The 27,952-nt window shown below is 43.2% G+C and overlaps 2 protein-coding genes across 2 annotated transcripts; one reads left to right on the forward strand and one right to left on the reverse strand.

Annotated features, from left to right (window-relative positions):
* Nucleotides 1-2,949: 2,949 nt before the first annotated feature.
* On the reverse strand, nucleotides 2,950-4,082 carry LOC108093669 (skin secretory protein xP2). Its single transcript, XM_017193847.1, has 2 exons — nucleotides 4,017-4,082; nucleotides 2,950-3,947 (listed from the first exon to the last, which is right to left on the reverse strand). Exons 1-2 carry the CDS (start codon nucleotides 4,017-4,019, stop codon nucleotides 3,042-3,044), a joined length of 909 nt encoding a protein of 302 aa, XP_017049336.1. The 5' UTR covers nucleotides 4,020-4,082; the 3' UTR covers nucleotides 2,950-3,041.
* A 20,866-nt stretch (nucleotides 4,083-24,948) lies between these two features.
* Nucleotides 24,949-26,620, forward strand: LOC108093640 (importin-13). The gene has a single exon (XM_017193797.2). The coding sequence runs from the start codon at nucleotides 25,090-25,092 to the stop codon at nucleotides 26,407-26,409; it is 1,320 nt and encodes a 439-aa protein (XP_017049286.1). The 5' UTR covers nucleotides 24,949-25,089; the 3' UTR covers nucleotides 26,410-26,620.
* The last annotated feature ends 1,332 nt before the right edge of the window (nucleotides 26,621-27,952 follow it).

Genomic DNA, 27,952 nt, shown 5'->3' on the forward strand with positions numbered 1-27,952 from the left:
AAGTCGTTTAAAATATTTGCATAACTACTTTGCATTGCTGGTGCAAACACTGAATTCATAAATATTCAAAATGCAACTACATCAGCCGTTGACTTGCCGGACTTCAAGAGGGAGTGTCGAACTCTTACCAATCGATTTTCAACATTTTTCGACGTTCGATGGGCCCAGCTCATAAATTCATTCGCCACGTCGGTATATATCTTTACAAATGTGTGCTCGGCTATATGTACCTCGGCCAGATAAATCAACGGGCGACAAATTAATGCTGCAAATGAAGTGCAACTGCTGGCAGCGAACGCGCTGGAAATCGAGGACCCACCTGTCCAGGATAACGATTATTTTCGCGCCTCCTGCCTGGACTTTCCCCATCCCCGTCCGCATCCCCATACCCCGCCCCCCTCCTCCGTTGTCGCCCCAATATGCAGTAACAGTAAAAATAAATGAAGGCAGTCAACGTTTGCATATTTCAGTGGCTGCCGTCGCCCCTCCACGAATTTTCAGCCCTCCTGGATTTCCTCGTTTTTCCGTTTTGTTTTTCGTTTCGGGCCCCCCAACTGCTGATATAATTACGTTGATACTGTCAATTTCCCAACGATCCATGTCCCATATCCATGTGCACTCCGCACGTTCGATTTCGCACTGTCGCTTTAAACCTGAAAGCCGGCCGGCCAACGACTGCGATTCCGGGCGGTTCGAGGGGCCCATCAGTTTTTACGCCCGATTTATTGAGTGAGCCGGGAATAGAGGGTATATTTCGTACTCAAAGTTATCCCAACAGTTCGTTAGGGTATGCATAAATTAAATATCATTAAAAGATAATTACAATTAATACAAAGAAGGGAGATTTTCCTAGGTTATATAAAATGGTGGTAGTGGAATTGAACCAACTTATTTTTGTAATAAAGGTAATATACCATTCGAATACCAGTCCTTCTTTTAAGCGTTTGATGATGACATTTTCGTTTTTTGCCGCAGCATTTTCACTTTTTCCGTTGGAGCATTTTCTTCTGCATACTTTTAGGCCCACTGATTCGTGATTATTTTGTAATCCACGGCGCCTAAAGCATTGACTACACATTTTCCGACCATCTGTCGGACAGGTTGGTTGACAAAGGGCCACGGATGGGGTTATTCTGGGTGGCAATGGGCTGAAACTGGCTGGCGGAGATGCCGATGGGTCGCAGCCATAATGCGTGTTAATCAGGCATCATTAACTGCTAATTAAGTGCGGTTGGAAGTGCAACCAACTGTCAATTGTTGGGTGTCCGCCATACCTGGCTTGATTTTATTTAATCGCCAGCCCTTCTGCTCGGTAAAGTGGAGTGCAATGAGGCTGAAAATCACCCAATCCATGCCATATTGTAGTTACTATTTGAATTCAACTAATCACTGGCGGGGATTTGTGAAATGGGAAAACATCTGGATGAAGAAAGTCTGCTGTTTGTAGTGATATCATTCTGTTGTAGGTATACTTAAGAGATTAAAGCTTGTCTACGTGCTGGACTGTTGATATTTTATTTAAGAGAAATAGTTAAAAATAACTTGCTACCACCGGAATAGTTTAAATATTTAATTTGCACACCACACAAACTAATCACCGCCGATTGGTGTGCGGTCTGCCCCAATCGTCTCTAAATTGTAATTGCCTGTCAAATGATTTTAGTATTTCCCATCCTTGCTCCCATAAGAGATCCTCTATGCTCGTGTGCAGGTCCGCACAAAGCAAAAATGCGTTTTAATTCATTTAATTGAGCTGCCAATATTTGACCAGAATGCAATTAACGAAATAAGCCAGGACAATCAATCCGTTGTGGTTGGGCCAAAAGGGAGGGCGGCGGAAAAAAATGATTTTGTTTTAATTACGCAATTAATTTTAGTAGCTCCGCCGTTTGTTTTTGCGCTTTTAATTAGTATGCGCAGTGGCAAGTGTAATATGTGGCTCCGTGGTTGTCCCGGAATTCAGACTAGAAAATCGGTGCTCCGGCTCCCCGAAGTCTCTGCCACAGCCAGACATTTCCCTAATCAAATTGGCGAGGGAGGGAGCTCCGTAGACATTTGTCGCTGCATTTTCTTGTTAATTTTGCGCAGCGTCTATCGTCTGTCGATGTCCTTGTTCCAACTCCGCCTTGGATTCCATCCTGCCACTTGTTAGCAGCCACAAGTGGTCAGTGGTCGTCTGATGAGGCCAATCCACTCGGTTCCGTCTTCGTTTTAAGTCGCAGCTCCAGAATCATCGATTTCGTGTGGGTGCACAGACAAAAATCACAAATCGCAATAAAGTTGTTACATTTTTCTAATGAGTATCGTTCCCTTTGTAAGAATTTCGAACATTCAACTTATTTAAACGCTTTGTAATCATTATTTCTAAACGCAAAATAAATCTTTAAAAAGTTATTGAGTAAATGAACTAATTCTACGTAATGTTTTACCAAATCTTACCTCTTAGAAAGTCAGTGAATCACAAAAACAAATTATAAAACGTTTTTTAAAATATCATGATTATTTCAATTTATTTAATTTGCTAGCCTAGTTTATTTAATTCTTTCAGTTGTCTTCAATAAATTCTTCAGTTTCTGAGTGCATCTGAAAACTTTTGAATCTAACGAGAAAAAATTTCCACATCATCAAAGCTCATTCCAGGCCATAAATTTCGTGATAAATGTGGAGTGGCGAGGACCGAGGACCTGCATGGAGTCCGCCGTCGAATCGAGTCCTTTGGGAGTGTTCCGCAACTTGCTTGAAACTCCTTATTATCCTTCCTCCCCCTCCTCCCACTCTTCCTCCTCCTTACCGCACTATCTGTCCGATGGAAAGGCGATTCCACCCGTCTCGCCATCTCTTCGGGTTTCATAAATTTCCCACTCAAATGGCCAGAGCAAACTTAAGAGCCCCCTCCCCCCGTTTCCCGTGTGATTTGCTATGATTGGAAAACAATTTGAAGACTTTTCTTTTTGTTTAACAAATTGAAGGCGGAATTTTTATTACGAGTCCCCGTGGGGATTCGTTAGGAAACAGTTTCTCGTTGGGCTTTGGTTAGAAGCTTAGAAGCGGTGACGGTAGACGCGACGACGCACGGTCTTGTAGCGGTATCCGTCGTTGGAGACGGGCTCGATCTCCTCCAGAACCTGGGTGTTGGTGGGCTGGTAGACGGGAGCGGGAGCGGGAGCTGGGTGGTAGACCGGAGCCGGGGCAGGGATGCTGATGGGAGCAGGAGCCGGGATGCTGATGGGAGCGGGAGCTGGGTGGTAGACTGGAGCCGGTGCTGGGATGCTGATTGGAGCAGGAGCCGGGGCAGGGATGCTGATGGGTGCAGGGGGCACGTAGGTCCTCACGGGAGCGGGAGCTGGGATCGAGATCGGAGCGGGAGCAGGGATCGAGATCGGAGCTGGGGCAGGAGCAGGGATCACCACGGGAGCGGGAGCGGGAGCAGGGTGGTAAACGGGAGCGGGAGCCGGGATGCTCACGGGGATGGGAGCAGGGGCTGGCTGGTAGACCGGAGCTGGTGCAGGTGCGGGGGGAATGTAGGTGTTCACTGGAGCAGGGGCAGGGATCTCAATCGGAGCCGGGATGCTGATGGGAGCAGGAGCCGGGATGCTGATGGGAGCAGGAGCCGGGATGCTGATGGGAGCGGGAGCTGGGTGGTAGACTGGAGCTGGAGCTGGGATGCTGATGGGTGCAGGGGGCACGTAGGTCCTCACGGGCTCGGGAGCTGGGATCGAGATCGGAGCCGGAGCAGGGATCGAAATCGGAGCGGGAGCGGGGGCGGGGATCACCACGGGAGCGGGGGCAGGAGCGGGGATCACAACCGGAGCAGGAGCAGGCTGGTAGACCGGAGCCGGGGCGGGTTGGTAAACCGGAGCCGGGGCCGGAGGAGAGTAGTCGTAACCCAGGTGGGAGACGTCGCCATAGGCGCAGGCCAGGACGGCAAAGGCAATAACCAGGAATTTCTGCAAGTCAAACAGAGTGGAAAGTTAAGAACTGTAATCCTTGATCCTTGGGTAGGCGGGTGGGCTCACCATGATGACAGCTGCGATCTGTTACTCCAAGAGCGATTGAGTAGCTTCTGTCTGACGAGGCCCATCGGCAAACTATTTATACGAGACCGAGCCCAAAATTCTGCAAGCCAAGCTCGAACTGAGCCCCAGGCCAAGCGAAGATCATCGTTAACGGCTCATCTGAATATTCAGCGCAGTGGAGGTTTCTTACTGGTTTTGTTTTTGGGGGTCGTCAGAATGAAGTAGCGCTCAGTTGGTGTGTATTGGATTTAAGGAATGAAGATTAGCCGCCGATAGATTGATAAGCCGATTTGGTGGGCAACACCCCAAGTGACTTTTAGATGACATTAATGTGGTGCAGACTGCTAACGGCATGTTTTATGGGATCCACAGGGGTTTTATTGGCCAGATGGATTTATTGAGTATCGGAGTATCGGAGTTTTTGGCACATGCGTCAGGTGTAGCCGGAAATTTGCAATGATCGCTCGAAGCGAATGCAGACGCAGAAACTGGTTGGCTTTTACGACTAGTTTCACAAAGGTTAGAAGCCATTGTTCTGGACCAAGAGAATCGAAAATATTCATCAGTTTTGCCAACGTTCTTGCAGAGGTCTTAATGGAATCTTTTGTCTACGACGAAGCGCCCCCAATACAAACGGATTTGGTAGACTTTATGCTAATGCCAGCTATATGTTGTCAAAAACAAACAGAATTTTTTAGGCCCATAATTTTGTTATCTAACGAACCCTTGATGGCCAATTAATTTCCCCAAACCAGTTGCCCACGAATATGGTCGTAAAATGGGTCTAGCTGACGTCGCGGCCTAAAATTATAGATTTGACTAGCTGATTTCAATTTCCCTCTATTTATGGCATAACGTTTCAACGAATGCTTCTCAGAAGAAGATTTAAAGAGTTTTTAATTATATGATCCACACCTCGGATAATTGTTTGGACCTTAGCGCATAAAACGCCGGCTTTAATTATGAACGCTTCATCGCTGCGCCTTAAATTATTTCCTCTTCAACTTAATTCGTGCTGCCATTATTCTTCTCCCCTCAACATGGATCATATTAAATTGTCCAAATTGCAAATAAGTAATGGTTTGATTTACCTACAGGTCAAGAAATCCATATATTGTCATATTCTGTTTGCTTTATGACTTGGGGTGTTGTTTGGACTTCAAGTGCAAACTCGTTAATCACATTATTCATGGCCCGCGTGAAGTTAAACATTTAAAAACTTGTTGTTAAATTTCGGAGTTTAGTTTGGACTACCAGGCAGCTAAATATCTTCTGCATTTGTTGATATTTCATGTATGTAAATGCCGATCGTATTAGACATGCTAAGATAGCCAACTTGATGTTTGCCTAGCATTTGCATGGCAAATGGCTTCCGATATTGTTTTTACTTGGCCCGGTTTAATGGCCAGCTATTCAGCAGATGTTGCTATAGGCGAATCCCAATTAAACCATTGTTTATTCACTCAACTGCTCATCCACACTTTTGATAGCCGTCCAAAGCCATCGTTTCGGTATCTACGAAAAAATCTCGTGGTGACAATATGTCCCCTTGGCTTCGGGTAGATTTTTTTCCGGCCTATGTAAACTATATTTTCGGGGATTTCTCAGTTTCGCTTCCCGTCATTAAGATGGACTTGTTAAACAGCCATGTAAAGGTCGATCAGATTTATTATTAATTCAATTTACATATCTGAATAGTAGCCGGTTTTCGAAGCGCCAGTGGCAGTCTTTGTGTTAATAAGATTTACCGAGTTCTGCCCACAAATAACCTTTGGTTGTCGGAAGAGAAAATCTCCTTAAATAATGGGTGATCTTTTATGGTTAGGTATTATGAAAAATTATAGGGGAGCATGATTTGCTTACGGCAAAGATAACGTTGGAGTTGAAATAAATTTGAATGATATTAGGCCAATATGCTCCCACAATTCAATATTCAAATTAACAACCGGTTATGAGCTAGTTTTTGGGAAAAATTTTCAAGCCTCAATGTTTGGACTACACATGATTTGATACTATTAACAGTTTTTACAGTTGTGTATTTATGCATGAAATATATAATATGAAAAAAAAAAAATTATTCGAAATCATTTTATTTTTTGCAATAAACATTCTCCTTAAGATTGCTGCTTACTTCGTTATTTGCTTCACAGTTTTTTGATAAATGTTTCGTTGAATTTTCAATTCATCCCGCGTTATTGGATTTATCTGACAGCGTCAACAAACTAGTTGTGCTACTCATTCATTCATTCTTATTAAATAAAAAAACACGACACAGAGGATAAATCACATAAACAGCTAGTCGCATTTTATTTTTTAAACCAGCATATTAATTTTTGGCCATTGACTGGCTGCCTTAACAAACCGCAAAAAAACAAATAAACACGCTGCAAAGAAAACAAATAAAACAGGAGGGGCTGAGGAAAAGAGGACCCAGTGGGGGGTGGAAAAGGAAGGAGGAGTCAATGCACAAAAGACAGCAACGGAAATGAAATCACGTACCAGGGGCGTTGTCATTCACAATGAGTGTGTGCCTTAGTGTTCGGTTGTTGTGCGCGTTGTTGTGCTAGTTGTGGTTGTTGTTGAACTTGCCGACAGAAGTTGCCATCTCAATATATGTATATGCGTCCACTGAAAAAATCATAACCGGATCTGCTCGTTGTTTAAGTTTTGATATCAGGTGATTTTGGCAGTCTAAAAGTATACTCTACTTAAAAATAGATAACCCTTGTGCATCAATAAGTTCAGTGCATTTGGGCAAAACCCAAATATTGAGTCATGTAAAATTAACATATCAATAAATGTCGGGAGTCATATTTGATGATCGTTGGCTTACGCTTTAAATTCTTTTTATGAGTCATTTGAACCGGCTTTTCGTCATGGAAGCAAATAATTTGGTTTAATCATCTACTTTTTAATTTAAAGACTACTTAAGCCGAATCTCAGTCGTGATTTGGTCTCCGTGAAGAAGGTTTCATTACTATCGTACTAGTCTTGCAATAATGTAGTCGCAATCGAGAATGTCCGCCTTGAATTTTTCCAGGATTAGCATAGTAATATAACTGTATTGTTATGTTGATCCCGGTGAAAGACAACGCGGACATTCTCGATTGCTAGTACATGTACATATGCAGTTGATAAATATCTAATACAATATTCAGTTTGTAAATAATCATCCAAAACTGGTCAATTAAATGGCTTTTCATTCCCAATAAGAATGAAAACAAATGTATGTGTTATCGAGTGCCTCAAATACAAACCTATTTTCCAAAGTGTAACATATTTTTTCTCAGTACGAAGGCTTGTTTGTGTATGTGAACGTCTAATGTCCAATTTCAATTTGGACTGGCTGGCTGACAGAGGATGTCGCCGTCCACCGCAAATGGCAAACAATGTGTAGAAGGCGCCCACCACCCAGAACTCCCCTTTTTACACATCTCCGGGGAAAACGGAAAACGGAGGGATCCAGAAGATGAGGGTGTCACAAAGGAGGACAGTGGGGTGGCGTTGGCAGCTAAGTTTATTTACTTTTAACACGAAATAATAAAGTTTACAAAAAGGAAACGTGCGCCGTGCGCTATGCTGCACTTCTTAGCGTTTTACCGTTATGCTCGTGCTCACCGCGCGAGGTGGTGACTGTACCTCGCCTTTGACAAAAAGCCATTTTCGGGATTTTTAAACGCACAAAGCGAAGTTTTAACTAAGAAGAATGCGGGAAAGTGAAAATAAGAGTAGATATTCGAAAACGATGTATCCATTTTCCAACATAAGTCAAAGTCTAGTAATTGTAAGTGGTAAAAGTGATTTTTTCCCGGTATTCTTAGCTCTTATTAAGGCTGTTTTGCAACAAAATTTTTAAAACAAGAGTTCTGTAGAATTTAAAAGACATAGACAGCTTAGGCCGAGGCCACCTCAAGTTAATCCCGCCCCACAATTTATCATCCTCCGAGAATACCACCTCTTTTTAGACCCCTGCCCAAAGAAAGGGAAAATTTTAGCCAGCGCATTGCGGAGAAGGAAACTTTGTGCCCGAGTGGCAACAAAAAAAGGTAGAAAAATTAGCGACATGCTGTGTGACGTGACTCGACTGCATTACGTATCCGCCCCGCCTGCCCGACCGCCCGACTGCCCGACTTGTCCTGCCAGATGCCTTTGACAAGGGGCGTGGCCAGGCCCGGCCTAACGACACAACTAAATTATTTAAAAACTCTCTAAGAGCAAAGAGGCTTTGTGCAATTAAATGCGTTCTCAAAGCGCCACGCACACATGTGACAAGTGCTCTCAAGTCCGGACGAGCATCCCTCCCTAATGTTAATAATTACGCCGGAGCTCGGTGTCCGGGCACATGTGGCGGGTTGCCGGATAGCGTGGAGTGCCCGGTGCTTGCGTGTGCGGCTAATTACAATAAATTTGGCCAATTATTGTCTGGCATTGTTTTGGCCCCGGCGGCTGTAAACTTTAAGTAGCTCCCGAAGACACGGACCAAGTTTCCCTGCCATCGATACGATTTTTCGGAGTGGGTTTCCATATCGAAGAAGCGCACACATTGCGGACTAATTGTCTTCGAAATTATGATAAGAATAAAGTTTCGTTCGGCGCCACTATGAACAGGAAAGTTGAGTCACTTAAAAAGGTCAGTTGGGTCAGTTTGCTGGCATATGATGATGATAATGAAGCCGCAAATGGAATGGGAAAGTAAGGGTCATAAGGTCCTTATTGAATTATGCAAGACTCAGTGAATGATGCAAATTTAAAACAATTACCCTAAGAAAGTATTATTACTTTTAATAAATAAAATCTTGTTTCTTGTTCTCTGCCAACTTTTTGTCGGAATAATCTCATACCGTTTAGGCTTCCTTATTACTTCTGCATCCCAATTGCCCAATGTCATTTCTGTCTCACAGATATTTTTAGCAATCATGGCAAATCAAAACAAATGTCAAACGATTTGCTTTATAGCCTCCGCCTGAGACCGAGACTGCAGTGATTTGCCTGGGGAATATAGCAAGGAGTCCTTCATTTTTATTATCCCAGCCCAAACATCCCTTGCAGAAAGGGGTGCAACATATGCGCGCTTCATAAAGTGCCCCCTTTTCTTCTTTTCTGCTCCTCTGGTGCATGCCAAATGCCAAAGTAGATGCAGTCAAGTCGTGCGCCAGCTGAGAGCGCAATTTGGTAGAACAATACGATACGTATACGCCCTGGTGTTCTCTTTCTTTTCCCAATGCACTGGGAGATAATTCGAATCAGTTTTAAATATGTTAATTATGATGTAGCAAGCTTAATACCAATTCTTTAAATACTTTCTTTATTGCAGGGTATACCTATAATTACGAATTCAAATACCCATTATATTAGTTGGGAAATAGAAAACCTTTTTGTTTTTCCGTGTAACTGCTACTGGCATTTAGAAACGCCTTTGTCTTGGTTTCATTCTTGCGCCTGCCTTCGCTGCTGCCAAATGCGCCATATATTTTTTAGGTTTATGTCTTCGTTTCCCAGCAAATATTTCCATAGAGCCAGCGAGCGGGACAATAATGCATATGTCGGGGCCCGTTGTCGTTTTGTTTTATTGCATATTTATTTTTTATAGCGAAAGTAGCAAAATATAAATCGTTGTAACACGGTGTGGGCCACAGTTTTTGGCCCTGTTTGGCGTGCTCCTTTTTCTTTTTCTGCTCCTTTTCGTTTTCGATTTTTTGGCAAGCACACAACAGCCATAAGCTCTGCCAATCGCATATGGGCCTCAACCAACCGTACACATGCAGAGCATCCAGCTCGGAATTAAGTCCTCGTTGCGCTTTTTGCCGGAGCTACTGAATCCGGGGAGTATAATGGCGGACGGGACGAGCGATGTTGGCCCAACCAGCAGAATTCAATCATGAAAGTTTTTCAATAATCCGCTTTGCCCCGATTGCATTTCAATTTACCATCATTTTGGCGCAAAAACTTAATTTTCCACCAATTAGTTTTACGGGCAGGAGTTGGGAGAAGCCCGTAATTGATGTGTGTGTCCCACAAAAAACATTTACACTCTGAGTGGGTTGAGCTGGTGGGGAGAGAGTTCCATAAAACTGGCAATAGTTTTTAATGCAAACATGAAACTTTTTGGATTCAGTTATTGGTTTTTGATATGGCTGCTGATGTTTTGATTTGGGTACTTGGATTAAGAAGAATAAATTAAAAAGTTTGTCGCTAAAAAAGTGTGAAAGGCATACAACTTTCAAACTTTAAAAAAAGAAAATGAGCAGGTACTTAAAAATGTACGTATTTTCTTAAATTAAACATAACTTTTTGAATGAAGTATAATTTAATTTCTAAGTTCTAGGTTTAAGAACAACACATTATAAATGACCTCTGCATTGCCCGTTTTAGCGTTTGTGTTAATGGCCTTTTCAGGCATCATATGGCGCTCAAAAAGTCATTGAGGTTTTTTATTGATCCCCAACCGAACAATCACACTAACACACACACACACACAGTCAACACTCACACAAACACAGACACCTGACGACAGGCGAAGCGGAATGGCCGCCAAAGTGAGCTCCGATAATGCTAATTTTATTCAAAGGTTATGCCATTACAATCCAGTGCTGCAGCCGGGGCCAAAAGCTGGCCGGCAGACGAGTCGGAGAGATATAGGAGCGACAGGAGCAGAAGATATGGGATTCGCAGGACGAGGAACGATGAAGATGGAATGCAAGTACGTGAAGAAATTCACGAAAAATTACGAGAAGCGCCGGGCGAGGCTGCTGCACACAAAATTGCAAATCGTGGCCGGAACGGAGCCGGAGACCACGGCCAGCTGAGGCCAAGTCTTGAGGACGAGTCCTGGCCAGAAGAAAGGCTTCCTTCGAAAGGGAAGCCTCGCCATGCAGCATTTATTGCCAGCGAAGCGTATTTGGCACATTTGATGCGGCGCATAATGGGGAACGCCATTAAATGTCCATTGACATGGCAGCCCAGGTCTGCTGGCCAGCACAGTGGGGCAAAAAGTGCTAAAACTTACAGATTCTTAAAAGTTATAAAATTTGTAAAAACATTGGGCAACAATTACAAATGTTAAGTTGTTCTTGGAAATACAAAATTAGGTAAATAAGTTTGCTTCGTTTTCTTTCGTAGCAGTCAGTTACTCTTTTTGCCCCACTGTGACCGCCGTGTGGACAGTGGTGCAGTGGTGCAGCGGTGGCGCATCGCAAATCGAATGCGAAACGAGCGTAAATCGTGACCAGCAAGGATCTGCTTAGTTTTCTTATTAGCTGCGATTACATTTTATGTTTGTTGTTGGGTCAACATGGCGTATACTTCACTTCACTTGGCTGCCGGGGGTCTGTGTGCGTTATATACAGTTTGTATGCTTAACCGAAGTCGCAGTTGTTTTCCAGCTTTTTCAGCTGCAGTTGTTGGTTTTGCACTTAGCTGGCAACGATTTTTCCCAGCTCCTTGATTTTCCTCGCCCTCCGCTTTCCAGTACGTGGCCAAGTTGCAAAATGTCGAAAGTCGTCGTCGCATCAAATATGTTGAAAAGCAATTGGCAGGCGTTGGTTCCGAACGCCCCTGTCTACTAATGCGCTGCTGTTGGAATTTCTTCATTGAGTACGTGCATTAAATATCAAATCACAAAGAAAAATTCCAGCTCCAGCTCCCTGCTGGCCGAAAATTAAATGCATTTCTGGAGTTGCATACTTGCAGGCGCCCGTTGACTGCGCACCAATTTACTTCTGCTCGCAGTTTGCTCTCGCTTTTTCTTGTTTTAATTGCCGGCTTCATTTGTAAGGGAAATAGATGTACGCTCGTGTGGCGTATGATTGCGAAAATCAATTTCCTGAAGCAGAGCCAACCGCAATTGGTAGACAAAACAAAGAGACATTCAACTACAGCAATGCATATCAATTGCCGCTGACAATTTCAAATAGAAAACGTCTCAGCATGCCAATACAAATGAATGAATAACAACAAGAAAACGCTAAGGGAGTGGGAGAGCTGAAAACAGCAAGGACACAAAACGCTGCCTGTCAACAGCAAACTGCAAAACAAAGTTCTGCGGGAAAAAATTGGGTGTATTTGCATGAGAGAGTAGAGAGATATTCCATACCCTGTTGTTCTAGATTTTTAATTACAATAAGTAATTATGATTATAACTAATTATCAAATGCTAAATGTATAGTTTTCATTCAGAAACAGATTCTTCTTTGTTTATATTTTGAAGCTATGGGTATATTTTAACTGCAATCACTTCAAAATGAACTATTTATTAATAAACAGTAACTTTCGCGTTACTTTAACCCATTTAGTGCTCATATTCTTCTGCTTAACCCTGGGTAGCCACATCGAAAAGTTACTGCAATTGAGTTTTGGCTCCCCACTAACACAACCAGTTGCTGTCGTTTTGCTTTTCTATTATTTTTTCCATTGTCAACTGTCAATGAGTTTTCAATTGCCGCCAACTTGCATGTTTGAAGATGTCCCTCCACTGCATCCACTGGTCCTGAGCCGCCGATTGGGTTTGGTCCTTGCTTTTGACAGTCTTGGTAGCCCCTCTCCATTCCCTTTAGACCCTGTCAGTGGCAGGGCGGCTAATTCGCTTGTTTGTGGTTGCGATGGCAAAAAGAACAGAGGAAAGAAGTCTTTGTTTTGACAGCGCAAAAAGAAGGCGGAGCAGTGGGGGAGTGGCAGCTGGGGGAGGGACACACGACCCACCTTCAGTCAGATACCGATATCGCTTTCCTATCCGCAAGTGTCATCGAATGATAAATGGTCGCGAATTTGTTGGAATATCGCGTGCCTGCAACGCTTGCTCATCATTTCAAAGTAGGTGTTGAAAAGGGGGCGGCGGCACGCCCATTTCAATATTAATATGAAATGCAAACTCATTCGATGGAATACAAGAAATGGGAACGGAAACTATCAAATGTTTGCGGATTGTTATACAATTTCCTAACGAACACTTTCACAATTCTGGAATTTTATTTGTAATTTCGATCATTGTAAGGGAAATATTCAAATGAATATTCCCTTTAGTCTTACTGAGTTTATAATACAATGGAAATGTAATTTTATTCCGGCACTAGAAAATCAATCAGCTTAATAATAGAACATGCAAATATTATTGAACATCCTTTAGTGCCGCCAATCGCATTTACTTACCCCAATTCAGGGGATATTGGCTAAATTTTGCATAGATATTCCTCCGGCAGCTGTGCAAACTTGTGGCAAACATCTGCTCACCAAAAACGAGGCACCATGAAGGCCTACAACCGATATTCGAACCGAATGTAACTGCTTATTGTTTGCTGCACTCGCATTTCCAATTCCCATTTCCAAACAAATGAAAGGCAAGGGAAAAGCCGTGCCGTGCAAAAATTTTCAATTGAAACCCATTGATGAGTCTATATCTTCTGCCGGGCTGCCCTCTTTTCTCTTTTTTATTCCGCATATGTTTGTGTCAGCACTGCCAGCGGGTGGCTCCACCGAATCCCCGCTGAAAAAAAGAGGTGGGACCTCGTTTTTTGGGGGGTGAGTACAAGGCCGCGGCTTTTGTTGACATTCGCGGAGCGGCCGCCCACGTAGAAGCAATTAATTGGAAAAAATGCGCAAATAGAGTGGCGTTGAATGGGGGACAGGATCCAGTTCGCGGTACCAGGTGGCTTCAGTTGACTTAACCTCCATTCCCGCACCCATTTCCTCGACCGCGTTCATCGTCATTGCCATTTTCATAGCTCACGGTCTTTGAGCTGCTGTCTCCCGAAAAAAATAAAGTCCTGTCTTTCTCGAATGTCATTTGTTGCTGCTAATAGCCGAACATTTAGCATGTTCTTCCCTGTTTGAGGGTATAGCTCATTGTTGGATGAGTTACAATCATAGGGTGTATAAAATGTTATAATCTTTCAGGTTATTTTTGCCGGAAGAACTTGGATATTTAAAATACCAATTTAATGTAAGGGTATCTTTATTATTTTGCTTATCCAGAAACAAGTTGTTCTTAGTTTATACATCTGGTGCTTTGGTAGCTATGAATGTTTAAATTATTTTGAATATTTTAGTCAGCTGGCAGAGGGTATTACAGCACCATTCGGTGTCCAGAGCTCCATTTAACTCCTTTGGCCAGGGGAATGCAGTTTGTCGATGGTTTGGGGGCGTGGAGGTGTGGAAATGGGGAAATAAGCGGGACCGAGGGCGTTCCCCGAACTTTCGTCGCTGTCAATGGCTTTTGTCTCGTGGCGCGCTAAAACTTTTCTAATTAAGTGGCAACGCCGGGGAGCAGGAATACGTTCTAGCCCAAAGATGGGGTTGGTAAGTGGGCGGCGGGCGGAGGGGCGGGGCCGGCCACTTGTCCAGTTGGCCTACGAGCGGTCGCATTACAATAAACTGTTATGGGTGGACTTTTAATGACCGGCCGGCTGCTCCGCTGCTGCATTTTCCGCTGGCAGGCGTTCGGAAAAGGGGGCGTGTTAATGGTTATCGCTGTTGTTGTTGCGGTTGGCCAGCATTAGTTACAAAATGTCGTTAGCCAAATTATTTGCCATGTTGGCGGAAAAATTTTTATGGTTTTATCAGGAGGCGGAGGAGGAGGAGGATGAGAGTCGTGGGTGGTGGTTCAGTGGGGGCATTTCAGAGCCTTGCACGACTAATTGCAGTTGAAATTTTGTTTTATGCGCACGCGGCACATTAAGTTTTATACGTTGTGTCGCATTTGCAGGGGAGCTCGGCCAGAATTTAACTAGCAAACTGTTAAGCCCGATAATTAACTTGAGCCTAGTTAGAGTTCCGGGAAATATGACATTCGGAAAGTGCTCGCTAAGTGGGCGAAATCTTATCACAGCAGTTTTTACGATGCCTTTAAATGAATTTCTGGGGAGATAACTTTTCCATGAGCATTTAAGCGGAGTGATTGGAATCTAAAGTGTTGAAAATTGCATTTAAGAGCTAGTAAAATAAACTTATAGTTTTATTGCCAATCTAATCCTTGTACCTTTGTCTCAGTTTCTTTTATTCGTGTACATAGGCTTAAATATTTATGTAAATAATTTATGGCCCTCTTTCATTACTTTTTCACCTGGCCGAATATGAAACATTTCATATGTTTTCGGCCCTGTCTGATTGTCTAACTTCCGCTCCAATCGGTTGGCTTTCGCAAGGCGAGGGCTTTAAATATTCAACCGCTGCTGCATGCGGCTCCCATTTCAGCTCCAGTTTGCAGGCTTTTATTGCCGGCGTTCCTGGCTGCCAGCAAACCGCACGCTGTTGTAGATTAAGCCACAAGACTTTCCCAGAAATTCACTCCAATAACGGTACACGCCCGGCCAGAAGGAGCGGATATGCCCGACTCTATTTATAGTTTGATGTTGGATTTTATTTTCAGTGTTCAGTGTTCGGTGTTGGGTGTTCGGTGTTCAGCATTCTGCATTCAGCAGAGCTCGGGTTCTTTTTCCAGCCGGTCGCCGTGGCTCGATTAAAGGGCTGTGTGTGTTGCCCCGAATTTATATTATTGCATGCCAGAGACTGACGCTAACCCGGCTCCAATTTCCCTCCCTTTTTTGAGGGCTTTTGTGTTTCGGGGAGCGAACAAATCGCAACATTACAGCTCCGTGTTGTATTCGTTTTTTTTATTGATATTTGCGGCTTGCAATTGTTGCGCTTCGCTCTCGAATTTGTGTGCACACTTTTTGGCCTTGTTAGCCCGGCACTTTGACTTCTGGCCATCCGGTGGCCTTCCAGCTTATTTATGGAATCAGTGCGAGTACTCAATTAAGGTCCGCTCACCTGTCAGGCGATCATCCTTCAAAGAACCCCGCAGGTAGAAATAAATCCAATGTTATACATCTGAAAAAAACCATAACTTTTAGTTATAAAAGTTCGATTAAATTTAGTAAATTTAACAAATGCATGTTTATTTTTAAATGGCTTAAAAAAGAGTTTTCAAAAACAAGCACATGCTGCTTGTAATGTAATAAATATTTTAAAAACGTTATTATACTTTGAAGACCACTCTTTTTATAATAGCATGCACATATTTTGAATTCCTCTGATAATTATCTAGGTTTTACTTTGATATGCAGGTTTTTAGTAGTGTACGAACACCATTTTCCATGCCAGGAAAAACGTGATGCCATTCGATTTTTTGCCAGCTTAAAAACTCATTCATCAATTAAATCGACACATTCATCAAAACAATTTCCCCACGCCGATGTCAACATGGCTTCACTGTGGTGACGTCAATGGAGCCCGAGTGGAGTTGGGTGTATATTTGTGGGAGGAGTGACGTGGAAGGGGGAGGGGGGATGACATATGTGAAATGGGCCTCTGACTTTTGGCATTTCATTAGTCTGCATGCGGATTATGAAGGCCCATGAATGTCGAATTGCCGAGGTCAACTGTGCGACTTGTCGAAATGGAATTTATTTGATTTTCACTGCAAAGGGTGATTGAGAGGTCTTTCGGAAGGGTTTCATTGGAATTTATTGAAACTTAAAGTCGGGAAGAGTACGTGTTGTAGGGAAGTTCCATTAGCATGCCTCTGATCATTTTTCATTTGCGTACATGCTCAAGACAAAGAAAAACTATTTTTTTGTTTTTCCCTATGCTGTTGCTGTTGTTGTTGTTGTGGAACCTTAAGGACTTCACACTTAATTGCTTTTTCACGCCTCTCGCCACCCGGAAGGAATATTTAATACTCCTTGACGTTCCAGCATTGACGGGAGGCCACTGACAGCAGCTGTCAGCTCAGTTTGTATTCACGGCGAAGACAGCACCACCCATTACCCAACCGCCCACCTCCCAACCACCCACTCAACATCCCCCCTCCGTTACGACCATGGCCTGCAAATTGCTCATTTCAAGGCTAATTTGTTAGCATATACTATATAGACACGGGACAAGACAAAAGCCAGTACACAGGGGAAATGCTTTCCATAGATGAACAGCAAATTGGTGGTTTTCATGGAGGTTTATATTATACGCTACAGATATTTGACCACCTAAAAAAATGATTTGAAACGTATATATTTGGACTACTAATTTAAAAAGATTATTTTTGCCTTGCTAGAAAATTTAAAAAATTTATTTGATTGGAGAAAAGTATCTTTTTTGGAGGTTTTCAACCAGTTTTTTCAGCCTCATAGGGATGTGGTTTAATTTCGTTTTGTGTAAATAGCTGAAGACAGCGCATTACTCGCCTGCCAAGGTGGACCAAATTTGTCAGGCAACAGATGCAGAGCCACCCTGCCCCTTGCACTTAATTACAGCGCAGTGTCAGCTAAATAAATTTATTTACATAATTTTAATTAAACAAGCGAACGGAAACTGTCACCCCGAAAGTCAGCCTGTCTGTCAGGGTCAAGCATGCGTCTTTTCGTCTGTCTTTCCGCCTTTCTGTCTGTCCGTCTATCTGAGTGTCTGTCAAGGCGACGGCGGTGGGGTGACCTCCCCCCGGCCACACACCCCTCCCCCAATCACCTGAGGGGTGAAGATGAGGTCTCCTTTTCAGGGGTGACTTTCCACCGCCAATTTTGGTGTGCTTAACGATATAATTAGATTGTTTTGTGGATGGCGCTGCTTTTTTTGCTGCTCACCGACTGTGATTTTCAATATGCCAGCCGGGCAGGTGAATTTCGTTCGACCACCCACTTTCGCAGTCTGATGTTTCCTTCCTTTTTTTTCGTGTCGGTGGAAGTTGCGGAAAATTGGGGTGACAAACCTCATTAATTACAAATGACTTCATTTCTTTTGTTTAGCGAGCATTAAGGGGATTCCCATTCAGCGAGTCTCTGAGGTGTGAAGTGTGTGTGTTTCGTTTTGTGGGTGAGTGTGTTGTGTGCGAGTGTTGTGACAGCTGAAGGGCAAAAGGCAATGGATATTTTCCTCGGAAGTGCCAGGCAATTATCATGCTGATGGCAAGTTTAGCCAGCGAGCCTCTGGAGTGGGCAATGGAAATTCCCGGACCCTGGGGATATCCCTGAAATAAAGGAAGCAGATATGAGACCGCCCAAAGGTTGAACCATTCAGTGGCTTTAAAACTTTTCTCATAGCTAGTATATTTTTTTTATTTAATTCGTAAGTGCCCATTAAGTAATTCATTCTTAAATAAGAAATATCTTCACTTAGAAGAATATCAAGTGAAGAGCTCTTGTACAGTGTAGGTTTCCCAAGTGCTTGGCTCGAAAGGCAACAATTAAATGTATAAAATATTTGTATTTCAGCTGAGCCGAAGGCGCTTTTAGCGCGGCACTTTCCGTTGAGTTTAGTTTATTTTTGCGTCTGAGAGAAGATGGACGAGCGGGGAAAGGCTTTTAGCCAAAGTCCCCAGTTGCTTGTAAATTGTTCTATGGCCGCCAAACACATTGCGAAATGTGACAAATATGCATTTGGCAACAATAAATTTTACGACCGCAGTCGCCGCCGAAAATATTTCACACAGCCTCGGAGTCTGGAGTTGGATCGAAATTTAGGGGGCGTGGCGGCGTGGAAAGGGGCGGGGAGAGCGGGAAAGTCGGCGAGGGAATAACTCCATATCCATATAAATATAAATTAGCATATTTTGCGGCGCCAGTGCGGCGGCAACTGCAATTTCTCTCGGCCAATTGTAATTAAATTGTCGCGAGGCCAGAGAAACGCACACAGGCACAGGAGTGTGCATAAATATAATTGCTAGATTTTATTGCTCCAGTGTTTTTTTGTAATTCAATTTGGCTGATTTATGCCGCAATCGCCGCTGCCAAGCGGGCAGCGTTCCGCTGATTTGTTGGCCTTGTTAACGCCAATTTATGGTCGATGCCTGATTATTGCCAATTAGCTGCAATTGTCCACCTATCCATGCCGTCTAGCCCACCCGCCACTCCCCTCTCAGCAGTTGCATTCATCCCCAATCGGAGGGTTACAAGCTGCAGGCCTCAAAAAGCCAACTAAATTTTGAGTGAGTTACTGCCCAAAAAACTTGCGTTCAAAGCGCCTGCGCTGTGGAAAACTATCTCAAAAATGAACAAAAAATTTCCCGAGTTCCTTACTGATGAAATATACTCAAGAGTTTGTACTCAAGTGTGAGTCAAATTTGTTGAACACGAATGCAACTTTTTAGCATTATAATATTTTATTAGGGTTGTTTTTATAGTGTTGTGATTCATTGTTTTTTGTTTGTTATTTTCTGATTATTATGAAATTATTGGTAAATAGCTGTGGCATTCTCAAAAATAGGTAAAGCAACTTGAAACTGAAAACTTTTTCTTGTGTTTCAATTGGTTTTCTTTATTTTTCATTGTAAATGGGATACCCTAATTACTAAGGAAGCTAAATTGAAGCTCTTTATGGCATCTTCTTACCTCCTGTTTTTGTTTAATTCCCTCTAGCATAACGAAATCGTTACGGCGCCACATGCAATAAAATAAAAAGCAAAACGCAATTAAAATTATTTCAGACGACGCCGTCGCATTCGAGGCACATGCAGTGCGGCAAATGTTTTGCGTAATTGCAGTTTGGGGCTCATTAAAGACCGGCTAGTTTCCCGCCGGCTCCTTGCAGCTAAGCTTTCCTTGGCTTTCCTTGGGGTGTTTCCTTCCCAGGGTGTCCTTCGCTTTCCCGGCCGGACACAGCTGGCGTGCGAAAAGTGCCAAGCGGACTTAACAATGCGTTACATTATTGTCCTCCCACTCGGCGAGTCCGAGGAAAACATTAAAAATCCATTGCACAAAGCTAGACAAATAGACGCGCGCAATCGGTGGGCGAAGGGTTTGCTGATTCCGATTCCCCCAGACAGACAATCGGTGGCTATACGGGTATATATACATATAGCCGTGCATCAGGCGCTCCTCTGGTCGGAGTGGCTTGCTTAATTAATAAATTGATTGGATTGTTTTCACAGCACGCGGATCCGTTGCTGTTGTAATGCGTTTTATTATTCTGCATTCCTGTGGTGAGAGTATGCTGTGCTCGATTTAATCGCAGTTTCCTGTTCCATTTTTATGCATTTAGGTAGCTTTTAATCAATGTACTTTCTTTTTTTCAAGAAGTGAAGTATGGGTTTTAATATTCAAATCATTTAATATCATCATCTAATAAATAAGCTGTTGTATTAATTTATTGAATGGAAATTACTCAGCTTAATAAGCAAATTCACTTTATTAAGCATTCTTACACAACACAAGTTCTCCTTCAAACTCTGGAAAAATGTGGAAGCGACCCGCAGTGCTGCCCTTTGACCCCATCTGCAAGCCCCACTTCTCGTTTGCTGTTAACTGCTATTAAGCTAGCCACAAGTTGCTACGCGACAGGCGAACACAAACACACCCACGAGCAGGCGGACACAGACACACATGGGAGTATCCTGCCTTGTTATTATGGCCAACAATTCAACAGTTATCCTTTGGCTTTTAAACCCCCCTCCCCGCTCCCCCCTGCCCGCACTTCCCGTTCCCGTTTTTACGAGCGGCACTTGAACCCGTTTATTTTGCATGTGTTTGCTGGTGCCGCTTTTTGCTCGTTTTGCTCTTTTTGTTTTTTGTGCGCTTCCTTGGTGGCAAGCACATTTCACATGTCGCCATCGTCGTTCTGCGCACTCATTTCCGCTTCCTGTTTTGTGGCCAAAACTTCGGAGCCACAAAAAAGGTTTGTCTGTCCGGGCAGAGCCCGTCCCCCCGTTTTGGTACAATTTTCATTTGTACGCCACGGCCTCGTAAATCATGCGCTGACATGGCTAGCAAAATTGTCGCTGCAGTTCATAATAAAAAGATAAGAAAGGGGCGAGCGGCCGGCAAAAACAGCGGCAAATTCTGCAGCATTGGAATTTCAGCGCAGAAATGTCGACGGTAAAGGGGTAAATAAAATTAATAAACTCCATTGAAGACAAGTGGCCAGATGAAGAATTATGTGGGGAATTTCGAAAGTAATTGAGTTTTGAATTGGAAACGAATGTGAAATAAAAAGTGGTAACAGTGCTCAACGTGACAAGTTAGAGATCGCCTGAAAAAGTATTAGCTTTACCTACTCAACAAGCTGCGAGTGAGAGATTTTTAAGCCACATTCAATTTGGCGTTAAAATATGGACTTCTTAGATATCATCTACTGGTTTAAACTAACGATTGCAACTACACGTTTTAAAACAAATATATACTACTAACATGTATAATTTCCATATTAAAAACAGAAAAAGCACAAGATATTAATAATACTTGTTTTAATAATACTTGACTCGTTTACGTATCCAAATTCAACTCCATACCCCATTCTCCGCCGAAACTCAATGCAAGTCAGCTTAACTTTTATTATGCATTGCGACATGAGGCGGCATGTTGAGCTTGTACCCCAGACATTGGCCCGGCTTTATCCTGTTGGCGGAGCCGCTGGTGCGAAGTCCGCACTAATTAATCCCTTTACGACTGAAACCTATCAAAACACAAGCTTAACTTTTCCAATAAAAATAACGACGACACCGCCACAAAAACGAAAGCACAAAAAAAAAAAACAACGAGATGCGACCGGGAAAACCGCAAAAAGCAGAAAGCATAAGGAATCTACTAACTTCCTATGACCAGGAGCTAGGCATACACTGTGGGAAATTGTGTAAAGCTATCTTAATGTATAAGTACCAAATGAAGTCAACAGATCTTGCATGCTTTAATTTTAAAAATTTGTATAGTAAAAATATATTCTGGTTGCTTAAAAAATATAATGTAAACTAAATGAATGTAAAATTTGCCCAGTGTATCTGGCACCGAGATGCCGAAAGAGCAACCAGCGAACTAGTCCCTCTCCAGCGGCGACAGCAGCGACTACAAGTCCCTGTCCATGAGTCCTTGTGTCCTTTCCTGGCTCAAAATGCAGCAAAAGTTGGCGCACTAATTACCAGGGATTAGTTTCATATTTGTTTGTCAACAGCGGCCAAAGCGGCCGAGGGGCAGGAGCGGGGTCGCTGCAACTCGAGCAGCCAGCAGCTGTTGGTGGCTAAAACCGGAGCGGGGAAACTGGAGCGGGGAAACCGGAGCTACCGGCGAGTGTCCTGTCCGACAAGTTGGCAAGATTATTTATGAGCTCAGCCAGGGCCAAGCGGCGAAAGAAATTCGTGGCACAAAGAGTGAGAGGGCAGCGTTTAGCTGCCTCCGTATTCATAATGAAATTAAGTCGATTGAATGCGCTGATTATATTCATACCATACCTTCGAGCAGGACAAAGGACCCTCGGTTGAGTAAAGTGCGTAAATCCGTTGGGGCAAAGCAAAATATTTCCACAACAAAATATGTATCGCAGTAAAATGTTGGAGAAGTGCGGATGCGCTATAAAATCTGTAAAATTATTTAACTATTTTAAACACATATAGGTTAGCTGCTGACATGAGTCATAAAATAGTCAAATAGAAAAACTCTTGTTGAAGATCACTTAACGTTATCGTCACATAAAATCGAAAGCGGCTAACTAACTTCGCTCACGCAGTTAACCAGACGCAAAAACCATGTATTTCCAGAGTGGCACAAACATCATGGCAAACACAGAGTACCTTGGCATGTTTATTATGCAGGGAAAAACTTATTACCCGCCCCTCCTCCGCACACATAATCAGATTGCAGAGTGCAGAGGGCAACCCTTGACCAAGGAGTTGGGAAAAGGACGAGGGCCAGGACGAACCACCCTCGAATCGCATGTCTCTAATGTGATTGACCCTTACGCCTCGTTGCCGGCATAATACTTGTGTTATCCCTGGCAGGACGAGAGGGATGCCGGCCAGGACTTCGGCCAGGACCTTGCCTTCGCTCCCATGTTGGTCATCGTGGGCTTCAATAAATTATCACGCCATATAAAGCAATTAATTCTGCAGCTACTGCACTCCACTTGTTTCCCAGTTCGAGCGAGGGTTGTTTGTGCAAACTTCTTCCACATTATTTGCCTACAGCTGGCTTCCTTTTTATCCGCTTTTTTTGGGCCAGGATAAATAAGGTTTTAATAGGGTTCTGCTCTTGTTTTCTGTTAATTGATATTTCCTGCGCCATCGTCACTTTCTACATAATTCGATTTTCTATGTAGTGCAAATTTTTCAATTATTCCTACAGCTCTTGTCAGTGTCCCCGTTTTGTGGCCCTGCAAAGTGGCTTGCAAATTACTTTCGCCCTTACTTTCTCGGCGCGATGGAGGGGATGCATGCTGGTCCTGTTATGGGTCCTGTCATGTAAGCGGTCAGCTTGTAAGCTTGATTGGCTTTTCTTGCGGTTGTCTGACGCTCTCGACGGCACTGCAGCGTAACAATGTTTGGCTGGAAATTAAGTTTTGTGCTCTAGTTCGCCGAACATATATCCATTTTTTCCTGCTGCAGTGGCGGGTTGTAGTGAAAGTGTTTTCATGTGTGTAAAAACTTGTTTAAAGGACACGTTATTCACGTTTTCTTTTCAGTTTTGTCTACAACTAAGGTGTACATTTTGCCACATTCCTTTTCGCTTTATATAATAATCTATTTTCTAATAATACTAAGATGCCTGTTGAAGCTACGGCGGGAACTCCAACTCGAAGTACATATTACCCAAGAATTTTATATGTATTTGTTCCCCCAGAAACCCAGATAGCATAATACAGCTCTATCGACATAAGTTCACTGCCATTTGTCGCCGGCGAGTGCCAAGCAATCAATTTCCCGGACAACGAGGACAGCCGCGCCTTTGTTTAAATTTTGGCAAGGCACAATAATTTTCCTACGCAATTCGGTTATTTGACCCTCCCAATACTGTTTGGCCTGCCAAAATAAAGGCGTGTGCCCGGGTCCTTGGAGAAGTTTTGGGAAAAAACCCGAACCGGCCCAATAAATTATGTTGACAAAATGCATTGCAGTGGGCGTGCCCCCACGCCCCATAATTAGTGCATTAATAAAGACGGGGACTGTTGGCAGATGGATAGACAATAGAATCGGATAGTTTTATTTATGCGATTTGACGGCGCTGCAGAGGAGGCGATCCAATAAAGTAGTCGAATCCGGCTAACGGCGCTCGCTGTTGTCGCAAACAACGCCATAATAATGTAATGAAATTTATGATGCGCATTTAATGTACTCCTCGCCCAACACGGCGCGACAATAAAGGACAGACCCGCCGACCGAGGGAAGGACGAGAACTTAGACTTCGATGGTCTGGACTGGGGATTGTACTATGTACTTGGAAAAATAACGCAGAATCCTCAAAATATTTTGTAGAATTTTCCAGAAGCCTAAAACTTTGCTACCCAAAAAACATGCAAATGAAAAGGATTTACTTGAATGAGTAAAGATTGAATGAGAATCATTTACTTATTTTATTTTTAAATTGTATAAGATGGTTAAATAATAATATTTCTGTTTATGGTAAGCATAAATAAAAATATCCTTTCCCCATTCGAAAGCCCACTCTTTTTCTTTGTGTGCAGTCCTGCCTGGCCAACACTTAACTGATTTCAAAATTATATTGCCGCGAGTGTGAGTGGATTGCTGGGCGAGTGTATGTGTATAATATGGCATATAATTTTATTGCTTATTGTTCGCGCTGGTCAAGGCATTTTCCACCTCCCCGCCCCCGATTTGTGCCATCCCCCCGTAATTTGTGCGTTTGTGCGTGATGAGAGGCGTTCCGAACTGCGAATCGAGACGACAGGGTAAATATTTGCACTGGGCAAACGTTAGTTGCGGCAATCTGGACACATATCTGTGTGTTCGATGGGTTCAAGTCCCTTGTTTGTTTAGTTTTCATAGAGTTTTATTGTCTCAACGCAATGCATTTATTGGAAAAACGACGGGGAAATTGATTGCCCTGCTGAATGAAGGTTGGGGTTCCGGAGCTCATGTCTACTGAAACTTTTAATGTACATGTTTTATTGAAGTACTTCAAAACAATTGCTAAATGGTTTTTCATCTCAAATATTTTAGATTTCGTTTTCTTCAGCAAGCGGGTTTGATTTTCTTTCAAAACAAACTGTCAGTAACCTGAGATTATACACTTTGAACTTATTTATATACACTTTACACGTGCCATCTTTTTATTTTCTGAATTTTACACCTGCAGACTTCCGAGAACTGCGATATTTCTGACCACACCAAGATATCGCTTTCGGACCGAAGAAATATAATCGAATATTTGGAATGGAAAGCCAGTTCACTAAGGAAAATGTCATCGATGCACTTGATAAATTGAGCAAGGGTAGCGACCGTTCAGCCGACAGATTCTTGCGTTCCTTTCAGAATTCAGTGACAGCTTGGGATGTTGCCGAGGAAATTCTGTCCGACTTCTCTCATCAGCCCATGCACATCCAAACCTTTGCTGCCATCAGTTTGTCCAAGAAGATACAATATGATATTTGTTTGCTGACAATGTACGATTCAGATGTTTTAAGAGGAAGACTGGTCAATCACCTTCTAAATGCCGCCAAGATTCCGGGATCCAATACTCTGATTGTGCAGTTGGCCAAGTGCCTTTCAATTTTGGTCCTGATGAATCCACACTGGTTGGAAGAACTGGGCGCCTTTGTGCAGCTAATGTCTGGGGAACCCGATTACATAATGGCTCTCTTAGAGGTCCTGAGGGTCCTGCCAGAAGAAGCCAACGCACCCAATTTTCGCCCAGCAGAAGTGGTTTTGGAGCATCTCCGTCGTACTTCATCCTACATTTTAAAAGTGGTGGAAGAGATTCACGAGCGGATGGAGCGCTCAAAAGGCTTCGCGAACAAATGCTTAGCTGTCTGCGGATCCTGGACAAGTAATGGGTTCTTATCACCCGACCGAGTGCTGGACTCTTTCCTTTTCCCTTGGTCATTCGCTGTACTAAGTACCCCGATAGCTGAAGGACACTTTGAGTCGGCGGAGTTGATGGTCGCCCTGCTGGAGCAATGCCTGGTCCACAAAAACCCGGACAAATTATTGTTTACGATGCTCATCTCCCTGAAACCGGCATTCGAAAGATCCATGGGCGATAGCGAGAAGTTGCAAAACTATTGCCACATCTTTGTGAATCTGTTCGAAACGCATTATTTGCTAACAAAAAGGGATGCCTTAAAGATCCAGGAGCGATTGGAAATTATCGAGTTATTGTTGCTCATAGCAACACATTGCCCGATTCTGGTAATCGAAACCTCAATGCGCACTTGGTGTCTATTCTCAGCCGATTTGTTCGACCAGTCCAATTCGGAATTGAATACTTTATACCGACCCTACTTCGTGCAACTCATAAAGATTCTCTTCTCCCGAGCTAGAATACAAGCAAATAATGAAGGCAAAATACTACCAAGTCCAATGAATCGTTTCCGAAGTCTCTTGGCCGAACTTCTGGCTGATGTGGCCCACTTAATTGAGCACGAAACCATTCGGGAGTTGAACGCTATTGCCACAAATGAGCAGAGCCACTGGTCAGATGTGGAAATGGCCATTTTCTTCTTGAAGCATCTAAAGAATCTTGAAAACTTGTAAAATTTCGACTTGAAAGAGTCAATAAATCTACTTCACAAAATCACCATCATCAGAGTAAAATTTCCAAATACTCTATATGAAAACGGAAAAAGTGGTCTATATACCAATTTCGGCATCCAGCATTAAAGTTGTATATACATTTTAATATAGGGATTTTAGTGAAGATTTAAAAATTTATTCCCTATTAAAGAAAAGAACGAGTTTGAGGCTATATTTTTATTCGGTGACGATAAGTTATTTAATAATCCGAGACCGTTGATAATAAATCGGTGTTGACAGTTTTCCCATGACTCATCTTTATGCCCGAACCCTTAGCACTCACAATCGTCTTATGACAACATCAAAAAGAGTCCAAATCGCCTTTCTTAGCGAAAACCATAAAACAGCAATCCACGCGAATAGACAAGTTAATTTTGGTAACTAATTTGGGAGCAGTTAAAAGCCAGCACACGCCTAAATCGTAAAATAAAATCAGATCCGCGGCTTATTCGACTCCGAGTAGGAGTCCTTTGCCGGCGGAGTCCTTCGGCTTTGGCTTGCGAGGAAGTGACTGAGTGACATTGACGGCGGACTGACACGTGATATCAATTCTCGGTCCTCGTCCTTGGCGATGATTCAACCGAATCACAAAGGACCCAGCTGATGATGAGGTGCAAAAGAGCGGCCCGAAACAGGGCAGGAAAATGCGTCAGTCCCGTTCCCGTTCCTGTTGCTCCTTTTTTTCGCCTGCGCACTTCCGCAATAATTTTTATCGCATTTATTTGCCTCGGAGCTGAATTTTTACTGCCGCCTGCCTTTGGCCACATTTCAGTTGGCTGGTGGGTTCGCCGGGTTTTCCTAGGCGCCACTTGAACTATGAAAATTTGTCCCGCCTTGCTGGCGCCGTGTTTATCGATCGCGCATGGAAAACACTTTTGCCATTTGCTTTATCTGCCAGCAAACATTGCCGGGCAGAAGGAAAATTATATGTGTGTGCAGGAGAGGGTAGACAGGAGCTCGGACTTGGTTCGTTGGTCCTGGTTTCTTTTCCATTTCCATTTCCCTTCCCCTTTTCCACTTCCCCTTTTCCCTCTCTTCGAAATTCGTCCGTAACTCAGTTTGGCGCATTTTCGCTTTCCCTCGTCGCGTGGTGCGTTCATAAATATTCCGGTTTTGCTTTGGTTTTGTTTGTAGGGGAATGTGTGTGTGTGTGTATGTGTGTGTGTTTTAAGTGTGTTTCTGTTTTTGCAGCAATTTCAGTTTTTATTCCCGTAATTTATATGCCCCCCAATTATTGGGGTAGGTTTGGGTAAACGTTTTCCTGGAAGCCAACGAAAATCAGGCAGCAGGTCTAAGGTTATCGGAGGTTGGCACTGAGTTGCAATTACCACTTGCAGTGCAAGTGGCCAACTTAGAAATAGAGCTTGCATTAACTGACAATTATCGTGGCCTTATTAAGATTTTTGAGTGACGAATTACAGAGGAATTCGAGTTATTATTTCGATCTTCGTAACCATTACAGGCAGATTATTGTGAAGCGGAAGAAAATAAATTTCTTGAGAAT

This window comes from Drosophila ficusphila, unplaced genomic scaffold (assembly GCF_018152265.1).
Source record: "Drosophila ficusphila isolate 14025-0441.05 unplaced genomic scaffold, ASM1815226v1 contig_414, whole genome shotgun sequence".
NCBI lineage: Eukaryota > Metazoa > Arthropoda > Insecta > Diptera > Drosophilidae > Drosophila > Drosophila ficusphila.